The 25,528-nt window shown below is 47.3% G+C and overlaps 1 protein-coding gene across 2 annotated transcripts in view; it reads left to right on the top strand.

Annotated features, from left to right (window-relative positions):
* The window catches only part of DTX1 (deltex E3 ubiquitin ligase 1), a 51,507-nt gene that overhangs the window by 7,763 nt on the left and 18,216 nt on the right, over positions 1-25,528 (top strand). For both annotated transcript variants that reach the window (XM_083717280.1, XM_083717281.1), the window contains exon 3: positions 20,548-21,229. In XM_083717280.1, the coding sequence (XP_083573406.1) occupies positions 20,548-21,229 (682 nt within the window). The remainder of the gene's footprint in view (positions 1-20,547; positions 21,230-25,528) is intronic.

The following is a 25,528-nucleotide window of genomic DNA, read 5'->3' as shown; positions in this document are numbered from 1 at the left end:
CACTCCCAAAACATCATGCATACATCACAGAAGGAGGCGGTCTACAGCAGAAATCCTGTCTGCCAGGATACCTGATGATGGTCACTGATTGCATTACCTGAGCAGCCTGGCCATTCTGTTGTGATGGTTAATTTTTTAGTTCCTGAGCCCAGGTCACAGGCTCACCCTATTCCTATGCAAATATGTTCTTAAGACAGGATTTGCAAGCAAAAAGACAATGGGAAGGCTTTCCCCATTTGCCTCCCTTACTGCAGAGGAACATTTGAGGTCATTGGGAGAGTCAAAATGGCTTCAGGATTGCTCACCTGTGCTATTTCAGACACATGGTTTATACAGTTAGATATGTGTGCATTTATGAATATTCTATATTTGAGACCTTAAAAGTCTTATAACAGGTTCAAATCCACTCTCAGCCAGGAAACTCACTGCGGGACTTTGGGCCAGTCATTTCATAGAATCATAGAACTGTGGAGTGGGAAATAGGGCTGCCATACACCCAAATTTCCCTGGACATTACCGGGATTTCAAAGGCGGAATTGACGCTTTGTCCTGGATCTTGGGCAAGTCAATGAAAAAAGGGGGGTTGGCGTTTCTGTAACAGCTTTTGGGGTCTTCCTAAAAAAAAGTTCAACAACTTTCGGGGCGTCCTGGTTTTCATTTATTGAAATATGGCAACCCTGGTGGTTAGGGCCCTCCAAGGGTCATCCAGTCGAACCCCCTGCAATGCAGGAATGACAGCTAAAGGAGCCCTGATGGATGGCCATCTAACCTCTGTTTAAAAGCCTCCAACGAAGGAGAGGCCACCACTTTCCAAGGGAGTCCATTCAAACCGCTCTCAATGTTACTTAATGTTTAGTCGGAATCGCCTTCCTTGTAATCTGAATCCATAGGTTCAAAGTCCTGCGCTCCGGAGGAGCAGAAAACAAGTTTGCTCCATTTTCCGTGGGACAGCCCTTCTTATCAGCCTAAGCTACCTCTCAGGGTTGTTGTTAGGGGCAATTGAACCTGTCTCATCTTTCCCATGTTAAGTTCAGTTGTCCACATTTCCACATCCGTTTGCGGTTGTTGTGGTTGTTTCAAAAGCCCCCATGAAAATTCACCAGCATTTTAGCATTGTCCCATGCCCCCCCCCTTTATTACTCCTGAATCTTCCACATTCAGCTTCCTTTTACCTCCACAAGTTCTAGGGCTATTACAGAGGGAGAAAAACACACCCTCCAAGTGTCCCTATTTTCCAAAGACACCCCAAATCTACAGAAGCTGTCTCAGTTTTTGATTTGATCCCAGTAGGTCCTGCTTTTCCTTAGGATGTTCCTATTTTCATTGGATAAATGTTGGAGGGTATGGAGTTATGCAACCCCCAAGCCAGGGAGATAAGTAACCATACAACCTTTAGAAGTCATCTGAAGGCAGCCCTAGATAGTTGTATGATGTTTTTATATGTGTTGGAATCCACCCAGAGTACGAGTATTATCATTAATATTATTATTATGGAATTGGACGTCCCCACTTTCATCAGAGAAATGTTGGAGGGTATGCGAATTCTGCACCAGTTGAAGTTTCCAATCTGCCCTCAGAGGCAGCCCTGCGTATAACGCGATCCTCAAGGTTACCAGAACATAGAGGGCAGAAGTTAGGCTATCCCTGTCGAGATAGGGGCGCAGCTGAGCCACCAGCTGAAGATGGTGGAAGGTACTCTTGTGTCACCAAGGCCACCTGAGCCTCAAGGGACCGCAATGGACCCAGGAGTTCTCCCCAAGCTACATACTCGCTCCTTCAAAGGGAGTGTAACCACATCAGAAGCAGGCAACCTCCCATCCATACGGCAGCTTCCCTATGTTCTTATCAGGTTACTCCACACCCAGAACATAAGAAGAGTCTGCTGGATCAGGCCAATGGCCTGTCCAGTCCAGTATTCCATTCTTACAGCAACTACTGAGAAGCCTGTAGGAAACCTGCCAGCAGGACCTGGGTGCAAGAGCCCTCTCCCGTCCTGTGGCTTCCAGCAACTGGAATTCCTTTTTTAAAAAAGTTTTTTATTGATACAGCAAGAAAAAAAACACAACTACCAAATTACACACAAGAACACATAGACACATAATTTTCTTAGCAAACATTAAAACATCTATTGGTCTTAACACTAAAGACCCAACTTCCCGTCTATTCCATATTTCAAATTCATATTACTTATTGCCAGAATACACTTTTATCATGATTAAACTTATTCTTAATAAATCTAATTTCTTATATCTACCTTGCAACCATTACTGAAGTTCCTCGAATGCTGCAACAGAATTTAAACTACTGTATTTATTTTTCAGATATTCTTTAAAAACCTCCCATTTTGAAACAAATTCCTGTTTTGATTTATTTTTTATTTTTTCTGATAAACCGTCTAATTCTGCATATTCTGTCAGCATTTGGATCCAATCTTGTATAGAGGGGATTTCATTACTCTTCCAGCAACTGGAATTCCAAAGCATTTTGGACTCCAACTGTAGAGGCAGAGCATAGCCATTGTGGCTAGTAGCCAAAAACAGCCCTCTATTCTGTTATTTTCCCCAGTCTCTTTTAAAGCCCTCTATCTAGGCAGCTGCCTCCTGCAGCAGGGAGTTCCGCAGTTTAATGATGCATTGCATGAAGAGCTCCTTTCTTTTCGCTGTCCTGAATCTTCTCACATTCCACTTCGCTGGATGGGTTCTGAGAGAGGGAGGAAAACTTTTCTCTGTCTACTTTCTTCACGCTACGCATCATTTTAAACATGAACGAAGGGCAAGCTTCCTTGGCAGACCACTCACCCGTTATCACTAATCGATAAGTTGGGTGCGCTCCAGGGCGAAGTGTCAGTTCAGGTGGCAGAATGGAGAGGCCTAGCAGGTTTGGCCAGGAAGCCCCTGAAAGGCAGCATCTGCGTCAGCCTTATTCAGGAGTTTGTCATCGTCCCCCTGCATGTATTTCCTCACATGGGTGGAGGGAAGATTAAGGATGAGGTTGTCAGCAATGCCCCTTTGTCATATACTTAACACCCTGGCCCTGCTGCCCTCCATGCCTTGGGGCTTCATGTCTGCAGGCGGGGAGCTGTCTTAGTTTGTGGGCATACCGGTAATTTAGTACCCTGGTACTCCTCTAGACAAGACTAGAGGGACGCTGGTGGTGCTGTGGGTTAAACCATAGAGCCTAGGACTTGCCGATCATAAGGTCGGCGGTTCGAATCCCCGCAACAGGGTGAGCTCCCGTTGGTCGGTCCCTGCTCCTGCCAACCTAGCAGTTCGAAAGCACGCCAAAGTGCAAGTAGATAAATAGGTACCACTCTGGCGGGAAGGTAAACAGCGTTTCCGTGCACTGCTCTGGTTCGCCAGAAGCAGCTTAGTCATGCTGGCCACATGACCTGGAAGCTGTACGCCGGCTCCCTCAGCCAATAAAGCGAGATGAGCGCCGCAACCCCAGAGTCGGCCACGACTGGACCTAATGGTCAGGGGTCCCTTTACCTTTACTCCTCTCCTTTGGGAGAGAGCCTACCTCACAGGGTTGTTGTGAGGACTGGTGGAGGAGGGGGGAAACCAAGTGCATCACTTTGAGCTCCTTGGAGAAAAAGTGTGATACAAGCACAACAAAGAACCGAAATTCAAATATGTTTGTGTCTTAGTGAGCAGCTATCTATCAGATGTCAAGGAGATAAAGAACTACACAACTTTTAGAAGACATCTGAAGGCAGCCCTGTATCAGGAATTTTTTAAATATTTGATGTTTTATATGTGTTCAAAGGCCTCCAAAGAGGCTGGGGCAAGCAAGCCAGATGGGCAGGGTATAAATATGGTTGTTGTTGTTGTTGTTGTTGCTGCTGCTGCTGCTGCTGCTGTTATCCATGCTCACCTAAACACAGTTATCCTTCAAAATTTGCCTTTCTCTGAATTTTGTGGTGCAGTTCTCCAACCGGACAATGTTTACCCAAAATGCATATACTGGGGGTGGTAGAAGAATGCATAAAAACAAATACATTAGTGAAAATAACATATCACATTAGGGGAAAGTGGCTTGCAAATTTGGAAAACATCTTGGAAATGAAGAGAGTTCAAACATGCTCTGATGTTGCTGCCTTTGATTCTGACCTGTTCATCTCCCCGGGGTATCTCAATTACATGGTCTCATTAACATCCTTCCTCCTGAGGCTGCAGGGAGATTCTCCTGGATCTCTGTGTGTTTCCAGCTCTGTCCCTTTCTCTCCGCGGAAGGCTCCGTGCTCCTCCATCCAAGCTTTGAATGGAGGTGCTATGTGAAAATAACAAATAGTAATCCATCAGTCAGGGTGGGCCAGTCTGCTGGGTTAATATGAAGGAGCCAGGAGGGAAGAATTGATGGTGAACGACCCCATCATGAAACAGATGGAGGATCATGAAGATGGGAGACGGCTCTTGCAGGCTTCCTTTTGAGGAATCTATGTGGGTATTCCTCCTGACCCATCAAGGCTAAAGCATGGTGTAGTGGTTAAGAGTGGTAGACTCGTAATCTGGTGAACCGGGTTCGATTCCCCGCTCCTCCACATGCAGCTGCTGGGTGACCTTGGGCTAGTCACACTTCTCTGAAGTCTCTCAGCCCCACTCACCTCACAGAGTGTTTGTTGTGGGGGAGGAAGGGAAAGGAGAATGTTAGCCGCTTTGAGACTCCTTAAGGGGGTGATAAAGCGGGATATCAAATCCAAACTACTATTACTCTTCTTCTTCTTCTTCTTCTTCTTCTTCTTCTTCTTCTTCTTCTTCTTCCTTTGGGAAGCAGAATTGAGAAAGTTACTAGTGGTAAGAACTCCCAACTACCATAGTTGGAAGCACTGTGTCTCTGAATAGCAGTAATCTCAAATTGGGAAAGTTGGGTGCTGGACTAGGTGAGCCTTAGGCCATCTGGGAGAGCTGCCCTTATGTTCTCATTCATCATTCTCTCCTCGAGGAGCTTTAAAATGGGATTAGACAAATTCGCGGAGGATAAGGTGATCAGTAGGAGAAAAGTACTCATGGTAAGAGCGTTTCCACCCCCATCGCTCAGCCCAGACCCTGGGGTCCAGCTCTGAGGACCTTCAGGCTCACTGTGAGAAGTGAAGTTACAGGGAACCAGGCAGAGGGCCTTCTCGGTGGTGGCACCCGCCCTCTGGAATGCCTTCTTATCCAAAGTCTTCTAAAAGTTGCATCATTATTTATCTCCTTGACATCTGAAGACAGCCCTGTATAGGGAAGCCTTTAATGTGCCATGTTTTGTTACGTTTTTATATCTGTTGGAAGCAGCCCAGAGTGGCTGGGGCGCAAATAATAAAATGATGATGGTGGTGATGATGACCAGCTACCATGATTATGTTCTTTTTTCTTCTTCAAATAATCTTTATTAGTTTTTGAATTAGATACTCCACACACACATATTGTATTACATTTATACTTACTCTTATGGGGCTATCTGTTTAGCCCATTTTAGTGTTGGCTAAGTTCTAAAATCTTCCTGGATGTTTTAACTGAGTATTGACAAATGTACTTTTTTCTGACTGACGGTCGAATAAAAGGTTGATGATGATGATTATACTTACTCTTCAGAGCTGACTTCCCTCCTTCCTTCTTCTGGTTTTTTATATCACATATAATTTTATCGCATTATTTTCTTCCATTTTGTATATTGTTATTCATTTTCCTTATTTGTCCATAGTATATCCATAAACAAATAAGTCCTCGTGTTTATACAATTCTTGTTGTCTGTCTGTATTCATTTACAACTACTGTTAGTTATATTAGTTTCCTGATACATTTTGCTTCTTATTATTTTCATTATCCATCACTTTTCTTAATCTTTCCTGTTATGAGCTTTATTTCCAATTCTACTGGTTTCACTATTTCATCTTATCTTTCCTATATACAACATAAATTTTTCCCATTCTTTTTGAAATGTTTCCTTGCCCTGTTGTCAAATTTTCCCTGTTAATTTGGCTATTTCTACATATTCCATTAGGGGTGCAGGTGGTGCTGTGGGTTAAACCACAGAGCCTAGGACTTGCCAGTCAGAAGGTCAGCGGTTCGAATCCCCGTGACGGGGTGAGCTCCCGTTGCTCGGTCCCTGCTCCTGCCCACCTAGCAGTTCAAAAGCACGTCAAAGTGCAAGTAGATAAATAGGTACCGCTCTGGCGGGAAGGTAAATGGTGTTTCCATGCGCTGCTCTGGTTCGCCAGAAGCGGCTGAGTCATGCTGGCCACATGACCCGGAAGCTGTACGCCGGCTCCCTTGGCCAATAAAGCGAGATGAGCGCCGCAACCCCAGAGTCGGTCATGACTGGACCTAATGGTCAGGGGTCCCTTTACCTTTACATATTCCATTATCTTCTGTCGCCATTCTTCTACTGTTGGTAATTGCTCCCATGGCTATGTTCTACCTCCCTCGTTGGAGGCATTATGCTTCTGAATACCAGTTGCTGGAGAGCACAGGAAGGGGAGAATGGCTGTTGTGCATCATGGACCATGTTTTCAGGCTTTGCAGAAGTATCTGGTTGGCCACTAAGAGAACAGGATCCTAGACTAGATGGACCACTAGCCTGATTCCAGCCAGACTCTGATCTTCTTAAGAATCTGGTTTTTCTTCTACCCACCCCTAGCTAATGTCTGGAGTTTGCCAGACAGGAGTTTGCCATTGGCCTGATCCAGCAGGGCTCTTCTTATATTCTTCGGTGGGGAAATGGCCAAATTTGTCTAAAGCAGCCTCAAAGAATGGTTGAGTTGGAAGGAACCCTGAGGCTCATCATTCCTGCAATGCAGGAATATGCAGGTGTCCCTTCCGGGGATCAAACCTGCAACCTTGGCATTATCAGTGCCCCACTCTAATAAACTGAGCTATACTGTCAGTAGCTGAGGCTCTCCAGATCTTTTGGACTTCAGCTGATGGGAGTTGGATTCCAAAATATTTGGAGGACCCAGTGTGGGAAAGGCTGGTCTAAGACAAGCGTGGGGGACTTGGGGAGCTGCAGATGCTGTTGGACTCCAACTCCCATCAGCACCAGCCAGTATGGCCCAACAGCCAGGGGATGCTGGGAGTTGTAGTCTGGCAACATTAGGAGGGCCACAGGTTCCCCAGTGCTGGTCCAGAAGGAAGGAAATTCTGCTTGAACGGAGCTCCCACCCTTGGGCAGTTGGAACTTTTTATTTTTCCATTTTGCTGCAATTTGGAACTTGGCCACTTGTGAAGGAAAAGCAGCCAGCTTTCTTTTCTGATCTGCAGTATTCCTTCCTGGCTCATAACATCTTGGACTGGTTTTAAAATTTGGACAAATGAGTTCACTCTGCTGTTTGGGATGAGGGTAATGCATTTTACGCATCATTTTCAGACGACTGCTGTAATTGTGTTTTTTGTGCGGCTTCTCTTAAAGCATGCAGAGCTGTTGCAAAAGCTTTTGGGCTAGGTGGCCAGGTATGGGGAAAAAAGGAGAAATGGTTAAGATGCGAGCAGTAAAATGTAATAAATACGGTACATAAATAATCTTTAAAAAGCTGTTAGGTTCCTGTAAACTGCAAACCCTGAGCACTATTTAGGATTTAGCATGCAGGGAGTTGGACTAGAACAGGGTTTCCCAAACTTGGGCCTCCAGCTGTTTTTGGACTACAACTCCCACCATCCCAAACTAGCAGGACCAGAGGTCAGGGATGATGGGAATCGTAGTCCCAAAAACAGCTGGAAGCCCAAGTTTGGGAAACCCTCGACTAGACAAAATTCTTCCTATCCAGTGCAGCCAGAGTTGCTTCTGAGGACCCATGTGGAGGTTTGGCTTGGGTGAGTGGGTGTGGCCTTGGGTGGGTGTGGCCTGTGGAGAGGGTGTGGCCTGGGAAGAGTCCCCAGGGCTGAATATCGAAGCATTCTCTTCCTGCAGGGCTGAAGCTTTAGGTCAGGGGTTACCAAACTTTTTCAACAGGGGGCTGGTCCACTGTCCCTCAGACCTTGTGGGGGGCCGGACTATATGGGGGGGGGAAATGAACGAATTCCCATGCCCCACAAATAACCCAGAGATGCATTTTAAATAAAAGCACACATCCTACTCCTGTAAAAACACCTGGCAGGCCCCACAAATAACCCAGAGATGCACTTTAAATAAAAGGACACATTCTACTCATGTAAAAACACGCTGATTTCCGGACTGTCCGCTGCTCGGATTTAGAAGGCGATTGGGCTGGATTCAGCCCCCCGGGCCTTAGTTTGCTTATCCATGCTTTAGATCCCTGATCTTGAAGATCCCAGACTGCACAATCCCGTCAATAGAAGCCTCCCAGCTGCCCTTGCAAACCTATGGTTATGTCCACACCAAACCTTTAAAGTTCATAGCTTCCCCTAAAGAATCCTGGGAACTGTAGTTTGTTATGGGTGCTGGGGACGATAACTCTGGGGGGACTACAGTTCCCAGAATTCTTTGGGGAAAACAGTGTGACTAGATGTGCATTAAGTGCTTGGTGCAGATGTGAAGTTGATGCGGCAATTGCCCTCATCTGCCCTCTTTTTCTCTGCCTTACTAGAGTTTAGTGAGAAATCAATGGGGTTTAAAGTTGGAGAAATGCCCTGGCAGTTTGACGGGGCGTTGTTCAGTGTGCTGAGTTAATATTTTGCCTCCGGGAGGACCCAAGCACAAGAGCACTCTCGCCTCCTGTGGCTTCCAGCAACTGGTATTACTGCCTCCGACGGGGACAGTGGGTTCAATGTGGGACTTACTCCCAGGTAAATGTGCCTCTAATTAGAGCCTTAGCTAAAATCAGCCTCACAAAGGACTGAATGGCAACATCACCGGTAGCATTCTTATCAGCCAGCGTTGTGGTAGTGTTGTGCAGTGGTCAATGCATCAGACTACAACTGCAGAGACCTGGGTTCAGATCCCACCCACCCCCCGCCAGCCACTGGAGAACCTTAGACCAGTTGGTACCTCACAGGGTGGTTCTGGTGATGAAATAAAGGAGCATGCCTTAAACTCCTTGGAGGGGAAAAGGAGAGCGAAAATGTCCAAAGCAAAAAACAGCATTGATCAGGATTTCATAGAATTATAGAATTGGAAGGGACCTTGAGGGTCATCCAGCCCAACCCCCTGAAATGCAGGAATCTCAGCTGCGATGAAAGAAAGAAATTCAGAAGTTTGGGGGCTCCCTTCAAAAAAAGAAACCCGAAACTTATTTGGAGCCGTGGGAAGGGGCTACGGTGCCCTCCCTCTCCACCAACTTTTAGGACAGGATATTTGAGCTGAGGGCAAGGCTGAGGAGCAGAGAGGCTCTCTGCATGTGGCTGCCGGCACGGCAGGGAACGCATCTGGTGCGAGGAGAGTTGCAAGCGGGCACCTGAGTGCTGCATCGCCTCCGCTGCCAATATTGCAGGGGCTGCTGGCACGTTCCCTCTGAGCTTGGCTGGGAGGCCTGGGTCACCGGAGGAAGCTGCCAAGGGCTTGTTTTCAACCTGATGTTCTTTGGATTCCACCCTGAGCTCAAGTTCCAAAGGGAGATCACAGGATTTTAGAGCCTGAAGGGGGCTAACAGAAGTCACCTAGTCCACCCCCACCCCCACACACCTTGCTCTACGTAGGAACTGCAATGCGGGATGCAGAATTACAGCGTCTCCCTGAAAGGAGGTCATCCAGCCTTTGCTCAAAAGGCGTACAGGGAAGGAGAGCCCCAACACATCCTGAGGCAGGCAGTTCCGCAGTCCAAACGCCCTTTGTCATTAGGAGGTTTTGTCTAATGTTTAGCCAAAATCTCCTTCCCCACAATTTCCATCCCCTTTTGCAGTCCTGCCCTTGAAAGCAACTGGATGAACATGGGAAGAGGCTGACCATTTGTCTCGATACCGTCTGCACCGACTGACAAAAAAGAGGACAACTAAAGATGGGGGCAAAGCGGGGGGGATGAGAGAGCAAATTGGCAAAATCATATCTCTCTCCTTGAAATAAGGGTTCTGCGCTTGGTTCATTCCTTTCTTTCTTTTAGAGCACGAATCTGAGCCATTCTCCCGTTCCCCCACCCCAGAACACCAACAAAGGACTTAAAACAGCTGATTTTGTTTTTTAAAAAAACCCCAACAACAAATAAATTTATAAAATAGTTTAAAACGTTGCAGCGAACAAGCGAAGCAGGCCATAACATTAATCTTTTGGGAAAGCTCCTGCAAACGTGCTGAAGAGATTTTGCTAATCCACTGCAGTCTGTGACCTATGCAAATGAATTGTTTGACATAATTTTCTTCTGCTTTGCTGATTAGGACAAAACACAGAGAGCTATTGAGGACACCAAAGCCCAACCCTCTAGAAATGTGTTAACTTCTATTCATTACATTTATATCCCTTTAAGGAGTTGAAGGTGACATAACGTGGTTATTTGCTGGCCACTGCCATATTCATCTTCACAACAACCTTACAGGGTAGGCTAGATGAGTTGTCTTTGCCCTTCAGATGTGGAGCCCACTTTTAACTGAGGGATGTAAGAAGGCAGCGATTTCCCCAAAGACCTGTGCTTGTCAAAATCAACACTGTTTCCCCTTTGCTGCAGTTCACTTTCTGCCAATGACTATACAGTGGTACCTCTGGTTGCGAATGGGATCCATTCCGGAACCCCGTTCGCAACATGAGCAGAATGCAACCCGCATCTGTTCGTGCGCGGGTCGCGATTCGCCACTTCTGCGCATGTGCGTGACGTCATTTTGAGAGTCTGCACATGCGCGAGCGGCGAAACCCGGAAGTAACCCGTTCCGTTACTTCCAGGTCACCGCGGGACATATCCTGAAAGAATGTAACCTGAACTGAACGTAACAAGAGGTATGACTGTTTTCGCTGCTATTTAACATGACAAGTAATTCCTTAGGGACGCGGGTGGCGCTGTAGGTAAAACCTCAGCACCTAGGACTTGCCGATCGCATGGTCGGCGGTTTGAATCCCCGCGGCGGGGTGCGTTCCCATTGTTCGGTCCCAGCGCCTGCCAACCTAGCAGTTTGAAAGCACCCCCGGGTACAAGTAGATAAATAGGGACCGCTTACCAGCGGGAAGGTAAACGGCGTTTCCATGTGCTGTGCTGGCTCGCCAGATGCAGCTTGTCACACTGGCCACGGCCTATAGAGTGAGATGAGTGCACAACCCTAGAGTCTGGCAAGACTGGCCCGTATGGGCAGGGGTAGCTTTACCTTTACCTTTAAGTAATTCCTTACATATCTATCGCCACCTGAGCTCATTTCAGTGTAAAGTAACTGCCCAAACAATGTAAAAAGAATGGCATTAATTGTGCATTGTTTGTGGACTGAAAAACAACAAGAGCCAGCGTTTGTGTAGTGGTTTAGAGTGCTGGATCTGGGAGACCAGGGTTCAATTTATTAGTAGTAGTAGTAGTAGTAGTAGTAGTAGTAGTAGTAGTAGTAGTAGGGCCCCACCTATCTGACTGGGTGGCCCCAGGCACACAACCATGAAATGCTCACTGGGTGTCCTTGGGTCAGTCACGGTCTCTTTCAGGCATACTTTTGCAATCCATAAGGACTAGAAACTTGCTTTAAAAAAATGAAAGAGAGTGGAGGTATCTGAATTCCATAACTGTTTCTGGCACATTTTCACCCACCGTAACCTTGACTGTAAGCACCTACTTGCTCCAGAATGTGGCCTGAAAGAATCGTCCATGAAAAACCTTGTGATGATGAATAATCTGGTTTCAAGCGTCACCTCCAGGCCGAAGCATCCCTCCCGGTGGCCCGTTTGCCTCGTAGGCCATCTGGCTTCCCGGGTCTTCCTCCTCCTCCTCTTCCTCCTGAGGAGCGCTGTCTCAGCAAAATGCGCTGCTGCCTGATTCAATTCCTCCCCTTGGGCTAGGCAGGCTCAGAAGGCAGCTGATTAATTGCCGTAATTATGGTAATTAATCGGGCTGGACAAACGGGCAGGGAGAGCTTTTTTGCGGGGATGTGGACGCCGAGTTGTGCGGAGGTGGACCAGAGCAATGTTCAGGCCAGGAGGAGGTTGTTTATGTAAGCTGAGCTTTGTGATAAACCTCCGCCCCCCAAGCAATAAGACTGGCACTTTTTCGGTTGCCAATAGTGTGGGGGAAAGCACCTTTTTCAAATGCCAGCTCGCTGCTTCCATTGTTTAGGGCAAAACAGAGAAGTGGAAGGAGACATTGAGCAAACAAAACTACCAGCAGGCTCCCAGACTTTTACTCTCCACCCCCCCCATTTCTCTTTTAATTTGTATGCCCCCTTTCTATATTACTGTAGGCAAATCATAATGAACCGTAGCTTTAAAACAAACAACTTATATCAGATAAAGTAATGAAGATAATGGTACACAATGGAATTAACTCTCGAAATATCAGCAAATAAAAATTAATCAGGAATTCACTCTTAACAAGTACAATAAATAGCTACTAAACTGTAATCAGTAAAAATAACAGCAAGTCACAATGCATAAATTGCCATGATACATGCAAAACCATGTTAAAGGGTCAGATTGAGAAACAAAGACACACAGCTTATGAAATTATTTATAATTTGCAAATAATTCGGCATGCAAAGTAGGCGCTCTGCCACTGAGGTATGGTGGTACCTCGGGTTACATACTCTTCAGGTTACATACGCTTCAGGTTACAGACTCACAAAGAGTGCTTCAGGATAAGAACTTTGCTTCAGGGTAGGAACAGAAATCGTGCTCTGGTGGCACAGCGGCAACAGCAGGAGGTCACATTAGCTAAAGTGGTGCTTCAGGTTAAGAACAGTTTCAAGTTAAGAACAGACCTCCGGAATGAATTAAGTACTTAACCTGAGGTACCACTGTACAGCACATCTGTTAGGAACATAGAAAACTGGCTTAGTGGTCCTTCCAGCCCAGTATTTCCTGCACTGACTGGCAGCAGCTCTCCAGGGTTTCAGTTCGGGGACATTCACAGCTCTACCTGCATATGGGATTGAACCCAGGACCTTGTGCATGCAAGGCAGATGCTCTATCTCTGAGCAATGGCCTTCCCTTAAGACCTAGGGACATAAGAAGCCACCTTCTAGGCAGTCAAACCCTGGCCCATCTAGCTCAGTATTGTCTACACTGACTGGCAGTGTCTCTCCAGGGTTTCAGACAGAGGGTGTTTTCCAGTGACCCTGGTCTCAGTTATAAATTTAAAAATGTGTTATAAAAATGTGGCACCAGAGGGTAAACCAATGATACATTACCAATGGTAAATTGCATTGAGAGCTATGTTTTTATAGCGTTTCTCATCAGTGTAGATCCAGCCTCTATCCGGAGAAGCCAGGGACTTCTTGGATTCAAGCCGATGCTCTGCCCACTGAGCTATGGTGAGAGCAAGATTCTAGTCCTCAATGTTCTGAATAAAGGGTGAATTAAATAGGAGCATAGGAAGCTGCGTTATTCTGAGTCAGACCATTGGTCCATCTAGTTCGCTAATCTCTACATTGACTGGGAGCAGCTCTCCAGGGTTTCAGACAATAGTCTTTTCCTAGTCCTACCTGGAGATACTGGGGGTTGAACCTGCAACTGTCTGCATGCATACATCTCCATATCTGAGCTGTTGCTAGCAATGGGTAGATCTCCCCATTTTGGTTTCTCTACTTTTTCTATTCTTCCAATCTTAAATTCTGTTCTCCTCATTTCCACATCAGTTTGTGACTCCCAGTTCCCAGAGTGATTTAACCATGAACCCCTCTTCCCAGAGAACTTTCTAGGTCTGTGCGAGGAATAAGGGATCTCCTAATAAATCTCAGCACCTTTAACAAATTAGAGCTCCCAGAATTATATGGGGGAAGCCATGGCTGTTTAAAGAGAGTCAGTGTGGTGTAGTGGTTAAGAGCGATGGACTCGTAATTTGGTGAACCGGGTTCGATTCCCTGCTCCTCCACATGCAGCTGTTGGGTAACCTTGGGCCAGTCACACTCAGTGGCGTAGCGTGGGGGGTGCAGGGGGGCCCAGCCGCACCGGGCGCAACATCTGGGGGTTAGGGTTAGGGGGCGCAAATCCATGGGTTAGGGGGCGCAAATTACTGGCCTTGCCCCGGGTGCTGACAACCCACGCTACGCCACTGGTCACACTTCTCTGAAGTCTCTCAGCCCCACTCACCTCACAGAGTGTTTGTTGTGGGGGAGGAAGGGAAAAGGAGATTGTTAGCCGCTTTGAGACTCCTTCCGGTAGTGATAAAGCGGGATATCAAATTCTTCTTCTCTTCTTAAAGTGGTATCACAGCGCTTCAAACGTGTGGTGTGAACATGGCCTAGGTGGGCCCCGAATCAAACTGCTTCTTCTCAGCCTAACCCCCCATCTTTTATCTGCAAACAGGGATAATAAGTCTATCTTTAAGTCTGAACAAAATGCTTGTTTAACCTGGAGGTAGGCTGTCTGAATTGTGCATTGCTTTGTAACGATTTGTTGGGTCTCTGGACCATAATAAAGATTGATTGATTGATTGATTGATTGATTGATTGATTGATTGATTAATAATCACACTGGTCTACCTTGCAGGGTTGTTGAAAATGTTTTTAAGATGCAACACATGACAATGTGCATCTCAAAGTGCTATATTGATGCTATTAGCGTTCATAGTGATTTATTACACTTGACCGCAGAACAGTGGCATTTGCACAAAGCATTACGTTCCTCGCCAAAGATTTACTGGTTTTTAAGCAAACTTATTCTCACGGAACGATAGGCTTGGCAGTCGTGAACAGGAAGGGCTCACGGCAGACTTTCTGTTAGCAAGGCCAGTGATGACTCAGACCCAGGTTATGTCAACAACAAAATGAGGCCAGCTAGCAAAAACGAGGCAAACTCAGTTCCATGTGTCAGCAACACCAATGATTTTGTTTCCCTCACAAGGACCCTGTGGAGGAGGATTGCTTGAGAGCATGTGAGAGAACCGTCCTAGACCCTCCAAGTGTCCCTATTTTCCAGGGACAGTCCCTGGATTTACAAAAGCCATTGCAGTCAAATCAATCTACCATGCCCTCCAACATTTCTCCAATGAAAATAGGATGTTATAAGAAAAACTGCTCCCTTTTCCTTATGGGGTATTCCGGAGCCCGTATACGAGGCCTTAAGTGGGTTCCCTGTCAGTAGGAGAAAATAACGGTGGCCAACCAGAGTATATTGAGAAGCAAAGCGGCTAGTAAGCCTGATCTTTATTCAAGGAACTGTTGCAACAGGGTCCCCACTCCCCACACGCAGGAGGGAGGAGAACCCTGAACAATGGTGTGCAAGCCCTTATATAGACTTTTGAAATTGTTCACCCTGTAGCCCAAAACCATCATCTCCAAACCATCATACATACATCACAGAAGGAGGTGGTCTACAGCAGAAATCCTGTCTGCCAGGATACCTAATAATGGTCACTGATTGCATTACCCGGGCAGCCTAGGCATTCTTTTGTGATGGTTAATATTTTAGTTCCTGGGTCCCAGGTCATAGGCTCACCCTATTCATACACAAATACACCCTTAAGACAGGATTTGCAAACAAAAAGACAATGGGAAGGCTTTCCCCATTTGCCTCCCTTACTGTAGAGGAATATTTGGGGTCATTGGGAGAGTCAAAATGGCTTCAGGATTGTTCTCCCGTGCTATTTCAGTCACATGGTTCATATATTTAGATATGTGTGCATTTATGAGTATTTATCTACATTTGAAACCTTAACATTCTTATAGAGGGATATTCCCATTCCATAATTATATTTTTTACTTTTTATACCCCACACATCTTATTGGGTTGGCCCAGCCACTCTGGGCAGCTTCCAACACATATAAAAACATAATAAAACATTAAACATTTTAAAAAACTTCCCTATACAGAATTGCCTTCAGATGGCTCGGGGATTGGATAACTCCATACCCTCCTACATTTCTCCAATGAAAATTGTTGTTGTTTAGTCATTTAGTCATGTCCGACTCTTCGTGACCCCATGGACCAGAGCACACCAGGCACTCCTGTCTTCCACTGCCTCCCACAGTTTGGTCAAACTCATGTTAGTAGCTTTGAGAACACTGTCCAACCATCTTGTCCTCTGTCGTCCCCTTCTCCTTGTGCCCTCCATCTTTCCCAACATCAGGGGCTTTTCCAGGGAGTCTTCTCTTCTCATGAGGTGGCCAAAGTATTGGAGTCTCAGCTTCAGGATCTGTCCTTCCAGTGGGCACTCAGGGCTGATTTCCTTCAGAATGGAGAGGTTTGATCTTCTTGCAGTCCATGGGACTCTCAAGAGTCTCCTCCAGCACTAGAATTCAAAAGCATCAATTCTTCGGCAATCAGCCTTCTTTATGGTCCGGCTCTCACTTCCATACATCACTACTGGGAAAACCATAGATTTAACTATAGGGACATCCTAAGGAAAAGCAGGACATTCCGGGATCAAATCAGAAACCGGGACGGCTTCTCTAAATCAGGGACATCCCTGGAAAATAGGGACACTTGGAGGGTCTGTTTTTCTCCCTCTCTCATAGCCCTAGAACTTCTGGATGTCCAAGGAAGCTGAATGTTGGAAGATTCAGGACAGGGAGGAAGTGATGTCCCCCAACGTGGGTGGCTTTAAAAGAAGATTAGACAAATTCAAGGAGGAGACAAGGCTATTCCAGGACTATCCCTGGAAAATAAGGATACTTGGAGGGTATGTAGAAGGCACTTTCCTGCACTCACAAGCCAGGCCAAAAGGGGAGGCAGTGAGGAGGACTTGCTGGTGCCCCTTGCGGCCTGTTCCAGGAAGACACTCGGTGCACCTCTTTTTGCTGGCGGGTGGCTTCCTCTTCAGCAGTGCTGCAAGGCAAGAGCGCCAGGAGCCCTGCCAAGCCGGCCCTCGCTGAAAGCAAACACCACGGAAACCGCTGGCGTACGGCCGTTTAGCTTTATGAGTCTCCGGGGAGGGATGCATAGTTAACGTAACACTTCAAACATAATTATTGATTGCGCACACAGCCTGCTGTTCTGGCTGCAACATCAGCATGCAGAAGGGAGAGACGAGATAAGCTGGGCAAGGAGGGCCTGCTCTGTGTGTGTGTGTGTGTGTGTGTGTGTGTGTGTGTGTGTGTGTGTGTTGGTGCCCTATTACATGGTGCCCTGGTGGGTTTCAGGCATGCAGGAGTCTCTTCCATGCCTATCTGGCCCATCTAGCTCAGTACTGGCTACACTGACTGGTAGCAGCATTCCGTGGCTTCAGGCAGGGCTCTCTCCCTAAGTGTTCCCACTAGCGCCTTGGGCCTTGAACCCTTTGCTATGAGGACAGCACTGCTGCACTCAGGTCCTAATTGTCACTGGGCTAGGTGAGCCTTTGGCCTGGTCCAGAATGGCTCATCTTACATTCCTATTTAGGGATGCAGATCTTGGCTAAGCAGTAAGAGATGCTTCCTAATAATGAGAGCAACTAGCCATCTGTGTTCTCTGTCCACTGTCAGAGGCAGCATGCATTTGCATACCAGTTGCTAGCATTCACAAGAGGGGAGAGTTGCTTTTGCACTCAGCTCCTGCTTGCAAATTCCCACAGGCAACTGGGTGGCCACAGAAAGATGAGCTTATGCTATGTTCTGCTTCTACTGTAGACAGCAGTATACCTCTGAAGACCAGTTGCTGGCATTTTAAAATTATTATTATTATTATTATTATTATTATTATTATTATTGCTATTATTATTACTGCTATTATTATCACTAGGAGGGACGCGGGTGGCGCTGTGGTCTAAACCACTGAGCCTTGGGCTGGCTGATCAGAAGGTCGGCAGTTCGAACCCCCGCGATAGGGTGAGCTCCCGTTGTTCGGTCCCTGCTCCTACCAACCTAGCAGTTCGAAAGCACATCAAAGTGCAAGTAGATAAATAGGTACCACTCCGGCGGGAAGGTAAATGGCGTTTCTGTGCACTGCTCTGGTTTCACCAGAAGTGGCTTAGTCCTGCTGGCCACATGACTTGAAAAAGCTGTCTGCAGACAAACGTTGGCTCCCTCAGCCAGTAAAGCAAAATGAGTGCCGCAACTCCACAGTCGTTCACGACTGGACTGAACTGTCAGGGGTCCTTTACCTTTTATTATTATTACATTTCTATCCCACCTTCCCTCCAAGGAGCTGAACGTGGCTTACCTGGTTCTTGCCACTCAACCATTTTGCCCTCACAACAACCCTGTGAGGTTGATCAGGCTGATAGATGGAGTCTGGCCTAAGTCTCCCAATGGGCCGAGTGACGCTCTAACTACTAGGCCACACTGGCTCCCAGTCACAACTGGGGAGAGCTGATGTCGCATTCAGGTCCAAGTGCCTGGGAGAAGATGGTCCAGTTATTGCCTCCCGTCAATCTGGATCATATTCCTGAAAGAATCCACCTCCCCCCCTCCCAGTTGCCCATCACTGTCTCCAGATAGGCTTGTGTCCAGTATATGTGTGCAGTATATGAAGTGGGGCTGGCCAGCACCTTTTCTGAAATCAATTAATCCTGCCATATCTGACCTTTATCTGAACTGGAACTTTCCTTTTCCCAAGCGTGTTAGCTCTGTTCACAGGGTGAAAAGGGGAGAAGGAAAAATTCTTTCCCTAACAGAAAAAGAAAAAACTCCAGCTGTGGCCTCAGATGGAATCTGCTTGGTGGTGTCGGTTATAAAACGGAAAAGGGGTCAAACGGTGTCTGTGCGTGTGTGTGTGTGTGTGTGTGTGACATCAGCTGGGAACATCCAGAGAGAAAGCAGAGGCTACTCCTGCATCTGTTGGGTCCGTGGAAAAGGTGAACAGGAAGGCTCAGACTTGCCCCGGGCTGTCAGGAGGGCTTCCTGATCACTGAGGGGGAAACTGAGCAAGAACAATGGCTGGGCTGGACCGCAGGCTGGGCTGCGGAGCATAATCGTGTGACTAAATGCGGCCCGGTCCAAATTGGCTGAGCAGCTTGTGTTGAGAAGGGAGGACATTTGGGATGGGTGGAACCTGACGCAGCACAATTAGTGCTTGCCTTAGCACCACAGTGCCAGCAACTCTGGGAGGGATGCAGGTAGCAAAGATATGCCCAGAATGCATTGCCAGAAAACGGGAAGGTGTTAAAAGCAGCCCTAGCAAGACCTCCCTTGCTAGCAAGAAGGAGGGGGGAAAGGGCTGTGGATCTACAATCGATGCAAGGAAATAAGATGAAACTACAGTTGCATACCCTCCAACATTTCTCCCAGGCCAATAGTTTTCAAGACCCATCATCATGGCCTAGGTAGAGCCATAGATTGGTAGAGGAGCATTTGATTTTCATGCAGAATATAGGTCTCAGGTTCAACAGGAATCTTAATAATAATAATAATAATAATAATAATAATAATAATAATAATTTATTATTTGTACCCCGCCCATCTGGCTGGGTTTCCCCATAGTAATATGGTTCAGCTTGCACCTTTACCAGCTGCTCTGATAAGACAATGCTGTTTCCAAGATGGCTTAAAAAACAAAACAAAACTAGAACCCAAAAAAATCTACCAATCAGAGTGAAGTGTAAAAGGCAGGTCACACTCTCCAACATTTCTCTGATGAAAATAGGGATGTCAATAATAATAATAATAATAATAATAATAATAATAATAATAATACTTCACCCATCAGATTGGGTTGCCCCAGCCACTCTGGGCAACTTCCAACATATATAAAAACATAATTAAACATTAAACACTGAAAAAACTTGCCTATACAGTATAGGGCTGCCTTAAAATGTCTTCTAAAGGTTGTATAGTTATTTATCTCCTTGGCTCGGGGGCCACATAACTCCATACCCTCCAAAATTTCTCAGGTGAAAATAGGGGCATCCTAAGGAGAAGCAGGACATTCCAGGATCAAATCAGAAACCACGATGGATTCTGTAAATCCGAGACTCCCTCTGGAAAAATAGAGTAATATTCTTCTTAGTTATATGTTTATGAAAATAAAGTTCCTTGGAATATGAAGAATCTGGACACTGTACTGTAGTCTTTACAAAGAAGGTATCAGTCACCTAGGAGTTATTTAGGTTCCTAGCTGTAAGCTACTCTGCTACTTTGCATATCATCAAGATTTATTTTACATACTGTCAAACCTCGGCTCCCAAACGCCTCCGTTTTGGAATGTTTCGGCTCCCAAATGCTGAAAACCTGGAAGTAAATGCTCCAGTTTTCGAACGTTTTCGGAAGACAAATGTCCAACACGGCTTCCGCTTGAGTGCAGGAATCTCCTGCAAGCAATTGGAAGCTGCGCCTCAGTTGTCGAACATTTTGGAGGCCGAATGGGCTTCCAGAACGGATTTTGTTCGACAACTGAGGTTTGACTGTACAGTGGTATCTGGGGTTACAGACGCTTCAGGTTACAGACTCCGCTAACCCAGAAATAGTACCTCGGGTTAAGAACTTTGCTTCAGGATGAGAACAGAAATTGCACGGCGGTGGTGGCGGCATGGAGGCAGTGGGAGACCCCATTAGCTAAAGTGGTACCTCAGGTTAAGAATAGTTTCAGGTTAAGAATGGACCTCCAGAACGAATTAAGTTCTTAACCCAAGGTACCACTGTATACGTAACACATGAAACTGCGATTCCCCACCTCTGATCCATCCCTTCTTTCTCTTTTGTTCTCTCCCAGGGACAATGCGCCCGGTGCGAAGGAACTTTTACGACCCCTCCTCTGCCCCCGGCAAGGGGGTTGTGTGGGAATGGGAAAACGACAACAACTCCTGGACTCCGTACGACATGGACATCTGCATCACCATCCAGAACGCGTACGAGAAGCAGCACCCGTGGTTGGACCTATCCTCGCTGGGGTTTTGCTACCTGATCTACTTCAACAGCATGTCTCAGGTGAACCGCCAGACGCAGAGGAAACGCCGTCTAAGGAGGCGCATGGACTTGGCTTATCCTCTCACCATCGGCTCCATCCCCAAGTCCCAATCTTGGCCTGTGGGGACCAATTCTGGGCACCCTTGTTCGTGCCAGCAGTGCCTGTTGGTCAACAGCACCCGGGCAGCCTCCAACGCCATCCTGGCCTCCCAGCGCAGGAAGGTGTATTCCGGGAACGGGAACGGATCGCTGGCCGTCCGGCAGAGCAATACGTTCAACGGAACGGCGATGTGGTCGCTGGGCACGGTGCAAGCCAGCGGGACGGGCAAGATCGAGCAGGTCCGTTCCGGCAACGGGATGCAAGTGGCCACTTTTTCCCGGAGCCAGAGCGCACCCAGCCACACCCAGCTCCCCGGCCAAAACAACCTGAACCGGCCCGGTACGCAGCGAGTGGCCATCTTGAGTACTCGGGCTTCCATCCCACCAGGGTAAGTAGCTGAAAAGTATTTGCCACTTCCCCCTCTTTATTTTATTTTACCTATAATGAATATTAGGGATGCAGGTGGCACTGTGGGTTAAACCACAGAGCCTAGGACTTGCCGATCAGAAGGTTGGCGGTTCGAATCCCCGTGACGGGGTGAGCTCCCATTGCTTGGTCCCTGCTCCTGCCCACCTAGCAGTTTGAAAGCACATCTAAGTGCAAGTAGATAAATAGGTACCGCTCCAACGGGAAGGTGAACGGCGTTTCCATGCGCTGCTCTGGTTCGCCAGAAGCGGCTTAGTCATGCTGGCCACATGACCCGGAAGCTGTACGCTGGCTCCCTCGGCCAATAAAGTGAAGAAGAAAAGCACTGACAGTGTGTGTGTGTGTGTGTGTGTGTGTGTGTGTGTATTTGCATGCACACAAACAGAGAGAGCATTTTGGATTGCCATTTTTATCCAACGCTATCCCTACTCAGAACCCACTGGAATTAGCAGGCATGTCTAACTTTGGTCCATTCATTTCGGTGGGCTTACTCTGAGTAGGACTAGCACTGGGGTTTTCAGGTTAAAGAGTCAGCCTGTCTATCTGTCTGTCTGTCAGAGCCCCACACAATCACCCTCTATTCTCCTCCCCATCTTTGTCCAGCCGGCCAGTGTTGACATAAACAACAAAACAGGGAAGAAGAGGCCTCTGAATAGCAGCCCACCCAAGTCGCGAAGGAGACCGCCGCACATGATTCCTGCGCGGTGGAGTTGGGTGCTCTCTGCCTCCCCTGCTCTGGTGCTCAGGGTGGCAGAAGCTGACGTCGCCCGCGGTTGCCCAGACACCTCGCCTGAGCGGCAGGCGCACCCAGGAGCAATGTGTCAGCTTTGGCCAGAGGAGAGCGGCCTTGTGTTGCCACGGCAACCAGGTGGCAGCGCTGCAGATTCTCTGAGAATAATTGGAGCCTTTGGGGCAGCGCTGGGAAAGGGGCAGGGGGAGGGGGCAGGCTCTTTCCTCTCTGCTGCTCCCTCCTGTCATTCCTTTCCTCACATTTAGTGTCTCTGGCTTTTATTCTCTGCTTCTCTTTCTGCCTAGGAAGACTCAGAGAGGCCACATTCGTACCCTGCACTGGAAGCATCACTTTAAACAGTCATGGCTTCCAAAGGAGTCTGGGAGTCATGGTTTGCTAATCCAGCCAGATGGGCGGGGTATAAATTATTATTATTATTATTATTATTATTATTATTATTATTATTATTATTATTGGTGCGGAGAGTTGTGGGGAGACCTCCCCCTATTTCCCTCACGGAGCTACAATTCCCAGAATGGTTTAAGAATCAGTCCCTCTTTCCAAGGAACTCTGGGAATCGTAGCTCTGCGAGGGGAATGGAGGTGTCTCCTAAAAACTCTCAGCACCCTTAGCAAACTACAGCTCCCAGAATTCTGCGAGGGAAACCGTGACTGTTTAAAGTGGTGCTTTATGGCAGCATGCTAGTGTTTAAAGGTATGGTGTGAATGTGGCATCTATCTGAACCCTGAATTCTCATGTAACACTTGGTATTTGGGTACAGATATCTTGGGGACAAAATATACCTGAGCTCATTGACCCTTCATGGAGGTTACCTGTGTCTTAAGAATGGCTGTTTTCCCGCCATTTTTTTTTAAAAAAAACTTGAAAATATTTTTTTAAAAAATTGATGTCAACGCTGCACTCTAAGGCTGGTTAATCTCACCATTTGAAGTCTCCAGGGAAATGAGTCCATTTCTTTCACCTCAAAATGCTCTAAAATAGGGTATCCTATCGCGGTTGATACTGATTTGATGTGATTCTGCCAAGGGGTTAATAAAAACCTCAGGGTCGATAGGGGTCTGGGCTTGAAGAGGCATAGTGTGGGAAAAAATAATTAGGAAGAATGAACTTATGAAATCAAAGCCATGAGCATGTACAGAGCGTACTTCCTTTGCCAATGACTTTTTTGACGTTTTATGATTCTTAGTCATGTTGATCAATGACAAATAAACCTGATTATGCATTTATATTTCTTATTCCACTTACAGTGGTGCCTCGCGAGACGGAAATAATTCGTTCCACGAGTCTTTTCGTCTTGCATGTTTTTCGTCTTGCGAAGCACGGTCCGTCGCAACTGTGCCTCTTCAAGCGGCTTTAGGAAAAAAGCGAACAAACTCGCAAGACGTTTTTGTCTTGCAAAGCAAGCCCATAGGGAAATTCGTCTTGCGAAGCGACACAAAAACCAAAAAAAAACCTTTCGTCTTGCGCGTTTTTTGTTTTGCGAGGCATTCGTCTTGCGGGGCACCACTGTACATTCCTAAGAATCTGGGCTGGTGACAGCTTGACAAGCTCATTGAAGCATCAATGGACACAGAAATTTGGGGAAAACCTGCTTTGAAAGACTTATTTAGTCCTTTCTAGCTGGTCCTCTGGTCACTCACCACATGGCCACACACCGCCTTCCCAGGCCACATTTCTTACCAGCCCTCCCAGTTTAAGCTTTCCAGGGAGGGGGCATGAAAGGGCTGCATATTGTGGCCCCCTGCTGGCCCACGAGTCAGTAGCAGAATTAAATGGGCACGTGGGCTACAAACACCTTTGCAGCGGATCTCAATCACACCCAGGAACAGCCAACAAAACCATCTGTGTGCTGAGCTGTGGCTGCAGTTTGCATGAGCTTCCTTCCTCCTCATGAGTTTGCATTTTATTTCGTTATTTTTTTTCCCTTTTACTGCTGGGGTACAGTAGTTTCTCACACATCAGGGAAGAGAGCCTCCTCACCTGCGGAGTTTGAGATGCCCACAGACAGGTAGGGTGGTCCTGCAAATGGCTGTTCTAGTGAGGGACCAGACAGGTTAAACTTTATATGTGCTAACCCCCAGGCTGTCAAACGTTAGGGCTGGGGACCTCTGGTTCCTTTCGATGAAAAGAGAATGTTTGGGTTGGGGAATATAAGGAGGCTGCCTTAAACTGAGTCTGACCATTGGTCCATCTTGTCTTAACTGACTGGAAGAGGGTTTCCTGCAGGGAACATTCCCAACCTGCAGATGGCCAGGGGTTGAACCCAGGACCTTCTGCTTAATGCTGAGCTTAATGCTGCATTAATCTGAAGAGATTCATCAAAAATCAGAAAATATATGGAGAATGGAGAATACTTCTGTTCTCATCCTGAAGCAAAGTTCTTAACCTGAAGCACTATTTCTGGGTTAGTGGAGTCTGTAACCTGAAGTGTATGTAACCTGAAGCATATGTAACCCGAGGTACCACTGTATTTCTCTCACAGAGAGGCTACTATTTTCAGAGTGGTTTAACAGCCAGCCCCTCTTCCCAGAGAACTCTGGGAATTGTAATTCTTTGAGGTGACCACACAACCTCATGGGGGAGGGGAGGCTCCTACTGCGATTGCAGTAGGGGCTGCCCTTCAGATGCTGTGGGACTTCAGCCAGTTCCCAACATCCTTGACCATTGACAATGCTGGCTGGCAGGGTCACTGAATTTCCCCACCCAGAGAGAGGGGGGAGGGGAGTACACATCATTTCCTCTTTCTCTGTAATGCCCTGACTTTGTTTACTCTGCATGAGCTTCTATCCTGCTGATTTGGGAGCAGAAGAGCTAACTCCAAGACACAGAAATGCTATACTAGATATACAGTGGGGAAACAGAAACAGCCCATAATTGTCCTGTTATTATAAACATGTCAACGCATTTGTCAACAATGCTTCAAAATGGAACGTCGGCTCCAGGGCATTGGAAGTGCAGCATGCGCATGACTTCGGTTTCCCTGCACTTCCACTTGTGAGTTCAGGGAGGGGCTGTAGCTCAGCAGCTGTGCGCATATCTCAGATTCTGAGCGAAGGGAAGGGCCACCCTTCGTGAATGGTACCCTGGAGCACAGGACAAGTTGCTAAGTACCCATGTGGCTTCGAACCAGAAAGTCTGGCCCTCCAGGCCTCTCTGTTTGGCCCTTGTAACTCTCCCCTGGCCAGTGGCGTAGCGTGGGGGGTGCAGGGGGGGCCGGCCGCATCGGGCGCAACATCTGGGGGGGCGCTCGCACTCGCAGCTCTCTGCCCCTACCTGGCTCACTCACTCTCTCTCACTGCAGTGCTGGCTGTGCGAATCCGATCCGAGCCGCCGGGTCGCCGCCCACTGTGGAGGGGGTGGGTGCCAGGTGTGCGGTGCGGAGAGAGAGCGAGGGACTATCTGGGGGAGGGACAGTGCAGCGGCCGCCCAGCGCAGCACTGAGCGCGGGAGAGAACCACACCAGACCAGCCCAGGCAGCAGCAAGAAGAAGCTGGCAGTGGCGGCAGGTTA

This window comes from Podarcis gaigeae, assembly GCF_964106915.1.
Source record: "Podarcis gaigeae genome assembly, chromosome: 16".
Taxonomy (NCBI): domain Eukaryota; kingdom Metazoa; phylum Chordata; class Lepidosauria; order Squamata; family Lacertidae; genus Podarcis; species Podarcis gaigeae.
Note: the sequence above shows the minus strand (reverse complement) of the source record. Positions and strands in the feature narration are given on the sequence as shown.